The following is a 13,079-nucleotide window of genomic DNA, read 5'->3' as shown; positions in this document are numbered from 1 at the left end:
CTCAATTTGCCCTGATCTGGACATGCTCATTGCCCTCTGTCACAATTTTGCCAGGTCCCTGGCATCACTGTTGGTCTCCAATACCAACTAAATTGAGATCACAGGTGGTAGCACAGTGTGGAAGGCAGATTCCTGGATTTAAGGTTAGAGGACTTGGTTTGAATTCTAACTCATCACTTAACTAGCTGTGTGTTCTTAGGGAAATCACAATTATACTGACCTTCTGTTTCTTCAGGTTGTAAAATGTTTTAAAAATGTTATTTCATTGATCCTCATAATAATCCCATGATGTAGATGCTGTTATTAACCCCATGTAATAGCTAAGGAAACTGAGGCTAAGAAGTGAGGTGACTTTCTCAGGGTTATTAAGCTATCATTTCTCTTAGAATTCCTGATTCCAAGTTGAACATTCTATCCAATTAGCCACATGGTGCAATGGAAAGAGCTCAGAAATCATTACCATATACTACAAATGTGACTTGGGAAAGTAATTTCCCTCTCTGGGTCTCAGTTTACTTATTTGTAAATGGGGATAATAACACTTGTGCTGCTTACCTTACAGGGTTATGAGTATCAGGTAAATAATTAAGTATTTAAAGTCCTTTGTAAAATGGAGAGTGCTGTAGTAATGTCCATAGGTCATGAGACAAATCAATAAAGGTAAATATAGGAAAGATGTGTGTTCTTCTCTAGGGATCTCACATTATTGGGATAAATTTATGATTTTTAAATGAGTTCCTGAGACACTCAGAGGTTAAGTGATTTGTCCTATGTCAGAAGTAGGATTTGAACTCAGGTTTCTCAACTCCAGGACTACCACTGCTGCTCATTATATCATATTGCTTCTCATTACATTAGTAAATGGGACTCAGATAAAGGTGTTCTGATGTCCCAAGCCAATATTCTTTCCCTTGTACCACATTGGAGTGTGTGTGTGTGTGTGTGTGTGTGTGTGTGTGTGTGTGTGTTGTGTGTGTGGGCTGAGGTAGGAGAAATTCTCAGAGGAGGTCCAACACACTTACATAATCTGAGGTTTGTGGTTATGGGTAATAGCATGCCTACAGATTGAACCAGTCATGCTTGGAGTATGAGCCTCTGCTGTGGGATCCGCTTGGGCAGGTGATGGAAATACAGATAGTCATCTCCCTGCTTTGGACCAACATAAATGCCAATAATTGTAGAACACCTGAGTGCCAATACCATACTGGTATCATCCCTAACCTCCTGCTCTTGACCTCTGAGGTCACCATCTTCACGTGAACTAAGGACCTGCTCCTTATTGCCAGACTAAGAAACCAACCAGGTAGTTAGACCTGAGCTCTGGGGCAGGAAAAGTCAATTTGAGGAAGGAAGGAGCATATGGAGTGAGGCACTAATGAAGTCAAGATCTAGGAAACTCTGTAAATTATGGGCCACAGGTAAACCTAGATCCCCTAGTGATAGCAAAGAGGTCACTGGTATTATTGTTTGGGGAAGCAATTCTAGCTATTGTGATTCAAAAATGGAAGTATTTTAGCTCAGAATGAGACCAGGCACCTATAGACATGGGAATCATTAATCCAATTGAATCTCTTACGTCTTTCTTGTTTTATACATATATATATTAATTTTAGTAATACATTTTATTTTTATATCTTTTCCATTTCTAAATATATCCTACTTCTAGGTAACAAAATAACAGCAAATTAAAAAAAAAACTGTTTAGCAAAACCAACCAACACATTGACTGTGTTTTACAGTGGATGCAACATTCCATACCCATAGTTGTCCACCTCTGAAAAAAGGGGAGGAGCCCCCAAATCAGCTTTTGTAAAGCAGAAAATAGGAAAGAAAAACTAGCCCTTAGATACTTGGAAGATGATGTTATAGTCTTTAATCAGGGTTTGTCACTTGGGTTGAAGTTTAATTCTTGGGCCCCTCATTGGACTTGTTAGGACTAGACTGTGATTGGAACTCAATGGGCCTCCATTTCCAGAATCCAAGGATTATGTTGGTCAATGGCTTTGGACTTGAACAATTTGAAGGAGGGAAGGAGCTGTGGGCTCTCAGCCAGTTGCTGAATTGGTAACAGAGGAGCATGGGAAAGGACAAAGATCCAGTGCATATAGGAGGCAGCATGTTACAATGGAAAGAGGATTGACTTGGAGTCAGAGGGCCTGAGTTCAAATACCACTTATGCCATTTATAAGGGTAACAAGTTTTAGCTTTCCTCATTAAGATTATCTAGGGGGTACAGTGGACCCAGACTTTCAATCCTATCTTTGACACTTATTAGCTCTGTGACCCTGATCAGGTCACTCAAGCACTATCTGCCTCAGTTTTCTTATCTGTAAAATAATAACACCTACCTCCCATAGGTTTTTTTGAGGATTAAATGAGATAACTTATTTAAATACTTATAAACCTCAAAATGTTATCAAATGCCAGCTCTTTTATTCCTAGGTCTAAGTTCCTTATCTGTTGGATAAGATGGGTAAATCTAGATTGCAGCTCCTATGATCAGAAATGTACTTACAATAGTAAATTCCTAGCTTCTCTTCTCTATTGACTCCATCATTTCTCTCTCTATTCTGTCCTAAGCCTTCCTCTTCTTCCTCATTTTCCTGTTCCTTCTCCACCTTCCCCCACCATTATCATTATCTCTTCGTTCTTCCCCACTGCCTCCTCCTCCTCCTCTGATTATCTCCCAGTGGCCTTAGCCCCTCTCAGCAGGCCCTTTACTCCCAGTTCCTGCTTCAGGGAGATAATATTTGACCTGACTCAAGGATCAAACACATTCCTGATCTAATTCCAAGGTTCATAGAAGCCTGGTGAGGGCTTGTTCTGGCTCTAAGCAGAGCTTAGAGTTGCAAGTTGCAAACTGCTTGTTTGGAAGTAAACCAAAAAAATGAATACAACCTTAGTACCCAGCAGGTACTTAATACATGAAAAATGGAATCACAGTGAGGCACAAGACAGTGGGAAAAGAACTAGATTTGAAATTTATAAGACCTGGGTTCAAGTGGCTCTGCTTCTTTTTAAATTAAATTAAATTTTTTTTTCTGGATCGGCCTCTTACTTTCCTGGGTGACCTGGCATATTTGTCTCCCTTCTAAGCCTATTTTCTCAGGTTTTAAATCAGTTATTTTTGAGATCCCAGTGAAGATAGATTAGTGGGGTGAAGGTATGTATCCAGAAATCCATGAGATCCTTGAATAAAACTTAGAAGCTCCCTGCCCCTCCTTGACGCCCATGCCAAGGAAAGGAAGGAAAGGACTTGGGAGGGGAGAGTATAGAGGAGAAGGCAGAGTTACTAGAGCAGAGGATCTGGGGTCAAAAAGATCTGATTTCAAATCCTTGCTCAGATATTTACTATATCTCTGAGTAAAGCATTTAAACTCTCTGCCTCAGTTTCCTTTTATATCAAATTAGGCAGTGGGATTGAATGACCTCTGAGGCCCTTCTGTCTCTAGAAAAGTATCCTTTGGATGATTGTGGCACATTTACTTATAAAGTATAATGACTGAGGGATGGATGTTATGTGCCTTATTAGCATAATATATAAACTAGAGAGGACTTTGGTTATTTGTTTCTTCCCCAGTGCTCTATGCTCATGAAATTAGAGGATCCAAGACTGGATTTGGTATAGGGCAGCTGGGTGGCACACTGATGGACCACTGATCCTGGAATCAGGAGGACCTGAGTTCAAATCTGATCTCAGACACTTGATATTAGCTCTGTGACCTTGGGCAACTCACTTAACCCCATTATCTTGATGAAAGAAAGAAAGAAAGAAAGAAAGAAAGAAAGAAGAGAAAGACGAGAAAGAAGAGAAAAGAAGGAAAGAAAGAAAGAAGAGAAAAGAAGGAAGGAAGGAAGGAAGGAAGGAAGGAAGGAAGGAAGGAAGGATGGATTTGGTATCAGAGGACCTGAGTTCAAATTCCAGCTCTCCTATGATCTAGATCAGTCACTTAACTTTCCTAGGACTCAGTTTCCTCATAGATAAAATAAAGAATCGGATTAGAAAGTCTCTAGGGCCTGTTTCAGCTGTTACCCTGGGCTCCTATGATCTCTTCCCAAGTTGAATTCTGACACTTCTCCTTGACAGGCTTGCTTATTTTGGCTGGCAACCTCCTTTTATGAATTGTCAACTGAATTTTCAATAACTGCCCTAGGAGAAGAAGACTTGGATTAGGTTTATTATATCCCTTTCTGGAAAGACATATGATCCTGCTCTTGGCCAAAACCTAGAGTTTCTCTAGTCAAGCAGGCTTTCGAGCCATGCATAGTTGTTTGGAAAATTGGGCATTTTATAATGGACTGTGGGCAGATTTCATGAAGAGCCCAAGGGTTGACTGCCAGACTGCCAAGTGTCTTCATGAGCTCCTTCCACAGAACAGGATCTGTGGCCTCCACTGTTCCTCTTATTGGCTCCCAGTTCCATTGGTTATGCTGACACTTCATTTAGGCCTGAGGAATAAAGCTTTCTCTTCAGATGTGGCCTGGAGAAACCTGAACAAATAATTCCTCATCTCATCTCCACAGGAGGGGCCAGTCATGACTTCCTCCATTTTTAGATTCCTTCTCTGGCTGGTTGGATTGGTCCCTGGGGCGCAATGCGTCCTGACACTCCTAATCTTCCATCTTCTCCTCTGCCTTCCACCTCAACACCTTCAGTTGCTTTGGAACTGTTTTCCTGAATTTGGAAACTCCCTGCTCCTTGCCTTTACTGATTGGAACTCAGGAAGGTTTTCATTTTGTCCCTGTATTCAGTTAGATGAAAGAATCAAGGAGCCCAATTCAAGTTAGCCTTGAGGTGTCCCTACTGTGTTGAAAGTACTGTATTTGCATCAAGGGCTTACCTTGGCTCCTAAATAAATGTGTTCACTACTTATTTCAGTTAGAGATTTTTGTGGATTAGAGTCAGGATGATCTAAGTACAAATATGGGCTCAGATTCTTACAAGCTCCTCTTGGGTGAATCATTTAACTTCACTCAGTTCCAGTTTCCCCATCTGTAAAATGGGAAAAATAATAACACCTATCTCCCAGGTTTATTGTGTGGAACAAATAAACTAATACTTTTAGGACACTTTGCAAACCTTAAAACATTGTCTAAATTAATTTTATTTCTAAAATAAGCACCTTAATTTCCTTCCCCTTTATGTGTTACCTTCATCCTATAAAAAACAAGCTCTTTGAAGTCAGGAATGTCTTACTTTTGTTTATATCATTCCATATATCTAGAATGTTCTCCTGCAGTCTCACAGTCCTACACTCAATTCATATGCCACCTTCTCCATGAGGTTTTCCCCTGATCCTTTCCCCTCCAAAGTAATTAATTAGTTCAGGTTCTGAAGTTCAGAGCACTTTGTATTCAATTCCATTCAACAAGAATTTATAAAAGTACAGAGTAAAGGTTATTAGATGTCAGATTTCAAATTTTTGTATGTAAAGGATCGTGGGATTAAAATTTAGAGCTAGAAAGGATCTTATAGGTCATTGAATCTTCTAATTACAATTTTTGTGGGAAGTTCCAGGAAGACTCTCACCCCAGTGAGAGGGCTTGCTGAACCCTTGCAGAGCTACTCATTCCCCTTTTGTGTCCACTTATCACCCAACTCTCCCCTGTGCCTCCAAGAAGCAGTAGCATACATGTACAACCACCACACCCTGGTAAAACCATCTTGGCAGATGGGCTAAACCAGATTGAAGACCTCAAACTTGTACTGAATTAGGGGATATGTGAAGATTTCCCTTAAAGTATAGGTCAAATGAAAACAATTTGTTCCAACAGCCACAAAGGCACTTAGAGTGTGGCCTGACATTGAAGGTGTCCAGGTAATCTACTGCCTTCCTGGCTACTATCTCAGTCATCTTGATTTTTGTCTTACCACTTTAGAAGAAAGTGGGACTGATGACTTTGTACAACTCTGCTTCACTTAAATTCAGTTCCTTCAAGTCAGTGATGTCATTGGTCCTCTTTGAAAATGGATAATGAATAATAGCATTTGGATATATTTTTTATCTTCCTGATTACACTGTAACCTCCTTAAGATCAGGGACTAAGTTTTGTTTCAACTTTCTATGTCCCCTGACTTGTCTTACAGGTTCAATACAGGTTCAAGTTTTGTTGAAAGAATGAAGGAATGAATCTTGTCTTTTCCCAGTATTTTTTGTAAACCCTTCATTTCACTCTTGTACTACTGATTCTTCTGTCTCTTCAGGAAGGCATTAAGAGGAGACTAGAACAAATAAAAATATAAAGAGCTGGGGATGTTTAACTTGGACAATAGATAGTAAGGATAGGAGAATGAGGATGATATCTCCCTTCAGGAATTTGAATAGAAGTCTTATGGGAGGAGGAGTCAATTTATTTTGTTTGGCTCCAAAGAATAAGGTGGAAACAATGGTAAAAATGACAAAAAGATGGATTTAGACCCAAAGGGAAGGAGTAAGCATTTATTAAATACTTACTATGTAGCTGGCCCTGTCCTAAATGATTCACAAATCTCATTTGATCTCCTCAGACACCCTGTGATGTAGGTGATGTTATGTTTCCCATTTTACAGTCAGAGGTTAAGTGACTTGCCCAGGGTCACAGTTCTTACTAATTTGCACTGTCCCAAAATGGATTCAGGAGACAATGAATTCCTCTTCACCTTTATGTCTTAAAACTGAGGCTCCCTGATCATTTGTCATTAATACTCTAAAAAGAAATCTTGGTCTGCTATATGTTGAATTAAATGACCTCTGAGGTCATTTAAATCTCATATTTTGTGATTCTCTGAAATGAGACAGAGAAGGTCCCTCACTCTAGGGAAAAATATATTGATACATCTAAGAAACTTTAATCCTTTCTGGACACTCTCTACTTCTATCACCTTTGGTTTATACCAACTTGTCAGAATACGCTTTTTTTCCAGGGCAAGCACTCAGAGAAATCCATGTTTCTCTTAAGGAAGACTCCAGTTTAGAATTCCCCTGGCTGGACCAGGGGGTGACTTTCTTTTAGTTGGTGAGATTAATGGGCAAAACCTTCTCTATCCCTAGAAGTCCTTTAATCTGAGAAATACCTTTTGGTTCCTAATCTTCAGAAGATTTCATACGATCAAAGGATATAGAGCCAAAAGAGATCTTATCAAGAGAATCAAGGGAAAGTAGGGAAATAGACATTTATATAGAGCTTTATTTATGTAGTACCTGTGCTTTTTACAAAATCTCATTTGATCCTCACAACAACTAGGTGCTTTTATCATTCCCAATTAATAGTTGAAGAAACTGAGGTAAAAAAGAGATCAAGTGACTTGTTCAGGGTTATGTAGGAAATATCTAAAGCTGGGTTTTAACTCTGATCTTTCTGACTACAGGCACATATGAATAAGATAATTTTTTTATCCAGATAAGAAAACTGAGGCTCATGTGAGCAAATGACTTAACCAAGGTCATCCAAGAAATCAGTAGCAGAGCTAGGTCAAACCCATTGCACTACATAAAATTTCACTACTGACATTAAAACTAATGTTTTTCCTATACCATTATTACAAAACAAAGATGGCCCTTAAGCCAACTTCCTCCCTACCAGCACCAAAAAAAAATCTCAAGTGAAGAACACAGACTACTCAGGTCAAAATGAAATGAAGACACAAGATTCGAAATGCTATTAGAAATACTATTAAGTGAAACTTTCTAGTTATAGTAGAAGTATGTGTGTAACAGAAGAGGGAGAGGGGGCAGTAGGGTAAGTTTATGTGTGTGTGTGTGTGTGTGTGTGTGTGTGTGTGTGTGTGTGTGTGTGTATGTGTTTCTATAGTAGTTAGAAATGTATAACCCAAAGGGATCATCTAGTTATAGAAGTATAGGTTTAAAGCTGGAAAGTACTTAAGAGGCAATTTAATTATTCATCCTTGCTTTACAGCTATGAAGATTAATGGGGGGGCTAGATGGTATAGTGGATATAGGGTCAGACCTGGAAGAATTTTGTTCAAATCCAGTCTCAGATACTTGCTAGCTGTATGACCCCAGACAAGTCATTTAACTTTGTTTGCCTCAATTTCCTCATCTGTAAAATAAGTTGGAGAAGGAAAGGCAAACTACTCCAGGACATTTGGCAAGAAACCCCCAAATGGGGTCAGGAAAAAATGCATATGACTGAAATGACTGTGTAAGGATGAGACTAAGGGCTAGGGAGGTGATGACTTGCTTAAGGCTATTATGTATGCTCTAATTTTATATCCTTGTACTCCAGAGTCAGTGCTCTTTCCTTTGGACTCCTCCAATGTTTATATTTTACAGAAAAGTAAAGTAGTTTCAGTGAGTTAAAGTGATTTGTCCAGCCATCACAATTAGTAGCAGAATAGAGATTTGAACCCAGGTCTTTGATTTGAAAGTCTATAGATAGGGGTCAGGAGGACCTGAATTCAAATCTGGCCTCAGACACTTAATAATTACCTAACTGTGTGATCATGGGCAAGTCACCCTCATTGCCTTGCAAAAAACAAAAAAAAATTAAAAATTTAAAAATTAAAATTTATGGATACCATGCTATCTCTAAGTCAAATCAATAGTTTTTTTTTTTTTTTTAGTTTTTGCAAGGCAATGGGGTTAAGTGACTTGCCCAAGGCCACAGCTAGGAAATTATTGTGTCTGAGGTCAGATTTGAACTCAGGTACTCCTGACTTCAAGGTCAGTGCTCTATCCACTGCACCACCTAGCTGCCCCTTGCCACCTAGCTGTCCCTATCAAGAGCTAATTAAATAGACATTTGGAATTAATGAGCTCTGAATTCTAGTGTCCAGTTCTCTAAAACACATGGTATTGAGGTTAGAGTGTTACCATGTCATTGATGGAAGAACAATACCCATTGAAAATTGCTTTCCTTTGTAGGACACGATGTAGTACAATGGAAAAAGTACTAGATTTGGAATCAGGGAACCTGGGTGAAAAATCTAGGTTCATTTTTTGTATTTCACTTTTGTGGTTAAAGCTTGTTGGTTGATCACTTCATTTCTCTGGGCCTCACTTTCCCCATTTGTAAAAGGACAGAGTCAGACTAGATTAACTCTTGAGTTCTAAAGTCAAAATTCATTACTCAGGATGGTAACAGCAATAGAAGCATGATGTAGTGGACACAGGAATGACTTTAGTATAAATAAGATTTGGATTCAGGTCCTACTTGTGATACATGAGCTTAGTGACCATGGACTCAGTGCTCCCAGGCAACTCAAACAGTAAGTTACCAAGAGTTACTGATATGCATCAGTTAACAGTTTTCTAAACTCTCTAATCCTCCTTTCTCCTTGTCCTCCCCACCCCCATGTCCCCAACCCAATAGTCATCGTAGTCTTCATTCTCTAGTAAAGTGACAAATATTTATACAGGAGAAAATGACTATGGTAGCAGGAAGTTTATTTTTGATTCCACCATGATGGTGACACCATCTCAGTTCTTTTTCAGGTGAATCTTTGGTCATGTAAGGTGGTAAATTTTTTATTTTAATTCCCATTGAGATGAAAAATCTACATCTATGGGAAGATTCTTTCAAAAAATTTTTTTAAAGAATGTTTTTATTTTATTTTTTCTCAATTACATGTACATTTTAAAAAATATTTTAAAAAAATAATTATTGAGTTCCAAATTCCCTCCCTCCTCTCATTTCTCCTTGACTTTTTTGGGGGGGGCAATGACTTGCCCAAGGTCACACAGCTGGTAAGTATCCAGGCCTAGTGCTGTATCCCCTGAGCCACTTAGCTGCTCCTCCTCACTCCTCCCTGAAAAGGCAGGCATTTTGATATTGATTATATATGTGCAGACATATAAAACATATTTCCATATTAGCCATGTTACAAAAAAGAACATAATAAAACAAATGAAATAACAAATAAATGAAAACAAAAAGAAAGTATGCTTTGATCTGCATTCAGACTCCATCCATAAGTTCTTTTTCTGGAGGTGGATAGCATTTTTCATCATAAGTTCTTAGACTTTATTGTATCATTGTATTGCTGAGAATCTCTATTATTCACAGTTGATCATCCTACAATATTGCTGTTACTGTGAACAATGATCTCCTGCTCTGCTTACATCACTTTTTTGCTGTTGTACAGTTATTTTTCAGTCATGTCCATTTCTTTGTGATCCTATTTGGGATTTTCTTGGCAAACATACTAGAGTGGTTGCTATTTCCTTTTCCAGACAATTTTTACAAATGAGAAAAATGAGGTAAAGAGGGGTAGGTGACTTGCACAGGGTCACACAGCTAATAAGTGTCAGAGGCCAGATTTGAACTCCAAAAGATGAGTCTTCCTGACTCCAAGTCTGGCACTTTATCTACTGTGCCACTTAGCTGTCCTCACACTACTTTGCACCAGTTCGTATACGTCTTCACAGTTTTTTGTCTTAAATCATCTTGCTTTACATGTCTTATAGCACAATGATATTTCATCACAATCATATACCATAACTTGTTCAGTCATTTCTCAATTGATGGGCATCCTGGGAAGGCTCTTTTTTAAACATAAAAATTAAAGTATATATTGAGACAATAGGATGCATATCTTTGGATAGCCACCAATATGTTATTTTTTCTTTCTTTTCCTTTGATTATAGTAAAGTATGACCTTAATAATCCTGCCAAGCACGCAAAACTGGATTTCCTCAACAATCTGGCGACGGGGCTGGTGTTCATCATTGTTGTTGTCAACATCTTTATTACGGCATTTGGAGTTCAGAAACCATCTGTTGATATTTCTGCTCAGCAGTAAAATTTATTCAGGTAAACTGTTGGAAAATACTTCTCCCTCACCCCTTTGCCCTGTCTCCTCTTTAACCATTACTATCCAGATTTTTTTTTTTTCTTAGAAGGAGCCAGGCCTCATTTAACTCAAAGGAATCTATTTTAGATAAACAGAATGAGTATGGCTCTAGGAGGTGAGTGCTGTGACTCTCAAGTGACCTGAAGAATAAAAGTAAACACTTCTATGTGTCCTATTCAGCTGGATGGGAAGGTTAAGAATAAGATCCTTTTTTTAGCACTGACCATTTTCACAAGGGAAAAAAAAAAGGTTAAGTGGCCAGGCTAGAAAGTTGGTAAAATGAATTCAAGGTTAAGTGGCCAGACTAGAGTTGGTAAAAATGAATTCAAGGCTCATCACAAATAGCCACAGAGACCCAGCCTGACCTGGCAGAGCCCTATTTTAGGATGCTGTTGACAAACTGGGAAAAGAACTCTTTTTCCTAGACCCCTTGGCAATTTCTCAAGTCACTACCTCCTATTGCCTAAAACATAACTCTTAGAATGTTCATTCATTCACATAGCTAGCCTTTACCTTGGCCTGTGTAGGATTTTACACATATATTATCTCATTTGTTTCTCAACATAACCTTGAGAAATAGATACAACTATTATTTCCACTCATAATGAAGAAACTGAGACTGAGAACAGTTAAATGACTTGCTGAGGGTCAAAAGGGAGATTAGAGAAATAAGCTTTTTTAAACTCCTACTATTGTCCTAATATTATTTGATGTAAACCTCATAATAATCCTGTGAAGTAGATGCTTTATTATCCCCTTTTTTGACTGAGGAAACTGAGGCAGATAGATTTAAGTGAGATGCTTAGAATCATGTAGTTAGGAAGGGTCTGAGACTGGATTTTAACTCAAGTCTTTCCTACTCCAACCTAATGCTCCATCTACTGTGCCACCTATCTTCTTTGACATGGCATTCAAGAGTCTGAGGCAGGATTTGAACTCAGGTCTTCCTGACTCCAAATCCATAGTATATGGATTTGCCATCTTAGGTACCTGTGGAAATATGTTCATACATTCACACATATACATATATGTGTATATACCTACACACATATATATAATACTTCTAAGCCATGAGGGACCATAAAGATTCAATTTAATTCAGCAAACATCTATTAAACATATAAAGTATATGGGATACTAGGCTAGGTACTGGGAGAGATCCAAAATCTAGCTAATATTGAAACTCTACCTTCCTGGATCCTACAATGTATTGGGGGGGGGTATGAATCCATCAAGGGTAATTAGGATACATAGGGCTCCATGATAAGTGTGTTGGGAGATCTGATTAAGTATTAGCAAAGCCTTCTTGGAGTAGATGGAAGATGAGTTTGGGTTCAAAAAAATATGTTGGAATTCAATAGCAAAAAGAAGGAAGAAGGACATTATCAGTTCCAGGGATTGGTGAAAGCAAAAAATAAGTCAGGAATCCAAAGAGTGTGTTCAGGGGCAGCTAGGTAGCGCAGTGGATAAAGCACTGGCCTTGGAATACCTGGGTTCAAATCCATTCTCAGACACTTAATAATCACCTAGCTGTGTGGCCTTGGGCAAGCCACTAAACCCTATTTGCCTTGCAAAAAAAAAAACAACCTAAAAAAAAAAACAAAGAGTGTGTTCAGAGCCCAGAGTGGTCCAATATAGCTGGAGTGTAGAATGTGTTAAAAGAATACAAGATAAGATGAGATAAGTAGACCGAGCTCCAGCTAGGAGAGAGCTTTGAATGAATGTCAGATGCAAGGAGTTGGAATTTGATTTAATAACTTATAGGAGGCCTTGTAAGCTTTTGAGCAGATGACTGAAATGAAGACTAGAACTATGAAATAGTTGGCAGTTGAAGAAAAGATAGATTGAAGTCTAATTGGTTATGAGGCTATTAAAGCAATCCTGGTAAATGGTAGTGGAGGTCTTTACCAAGATGATAGCAGTGGGATTAGACAAGAGTCAGGCAAGATAATGATGAATTAGACAATTGAGAAGTGTGTGATGAATAGTCAATCAACAAAATTTATTAAAGGCTTGTTGTATGCCAGATACTGTAAAAAATACTAGAAAAATAAAGAAAACCAAAAGACATATTCTCTGTCCTCAAGGAGCTCACATTTAATGAGGATGATAACATGCAAATAAGGTAAGTGGGAGGACTAACAGTAGGGGCAAAGGCCTCTTGCAGAAGGTGGGACCAGGGAAAGTGAGAATCATGGGTGAGGAGAGAGAGCATTCTAGTTATAGTGGATAACTTAGAAGCCTATTGCAGTAATCTAGGTATAGTACGGGAGGCCTCTGTCAGTGA

General features: G+C 38.6%; 1 protein-coding gene across 1 annotated transcript in view; it reads left to right on the top strand.

Moving 5' to 3' along the window:
* Positions 1–10,752, top strand: part of NINJ1 (ninjurin 1) — a 99,546-nt gene extending 88,794 nt beyond the window's left edge. The window contains exon 5 of the mRNA XM_074199036.1: positions 10,587–10,752. Within this exon, the coding sequence (XP_074055137.1) occupies positions 10,587–10,741 (155 nt within the window). The 3' untranslated portion in view covers positions 10,742–10,752. The remainder of the gene's footprint in view (positions 1–10,586) is intronic.
* The last annotated feature ends 2,327 nt before the right edge of the window (positions 10,753–13,079 follow it).

The sequence above is a fragment of the Macrotis lagotis genome, chromosome 8, assembly GCF_037893015.1.
Source record: "Macrotis lagotis isolate mMagLag1 chromosome 8, bilby.v1.9.chrom.fasta, whole genome shotgun sequence".
Classification (NCBI taxonomy): domain Eukaryota; kingdom Metazoa; phylum Chordata; class Mammalia; order Peramelemorphia; family Peramelidae; genus Macrotis; species Macrotis lagotis.
The sequence above is the reverse complement of the archived record's forward strand: the minus strand, read 5'-3'. Positions and strand labels throughout refer to the sequence as shown.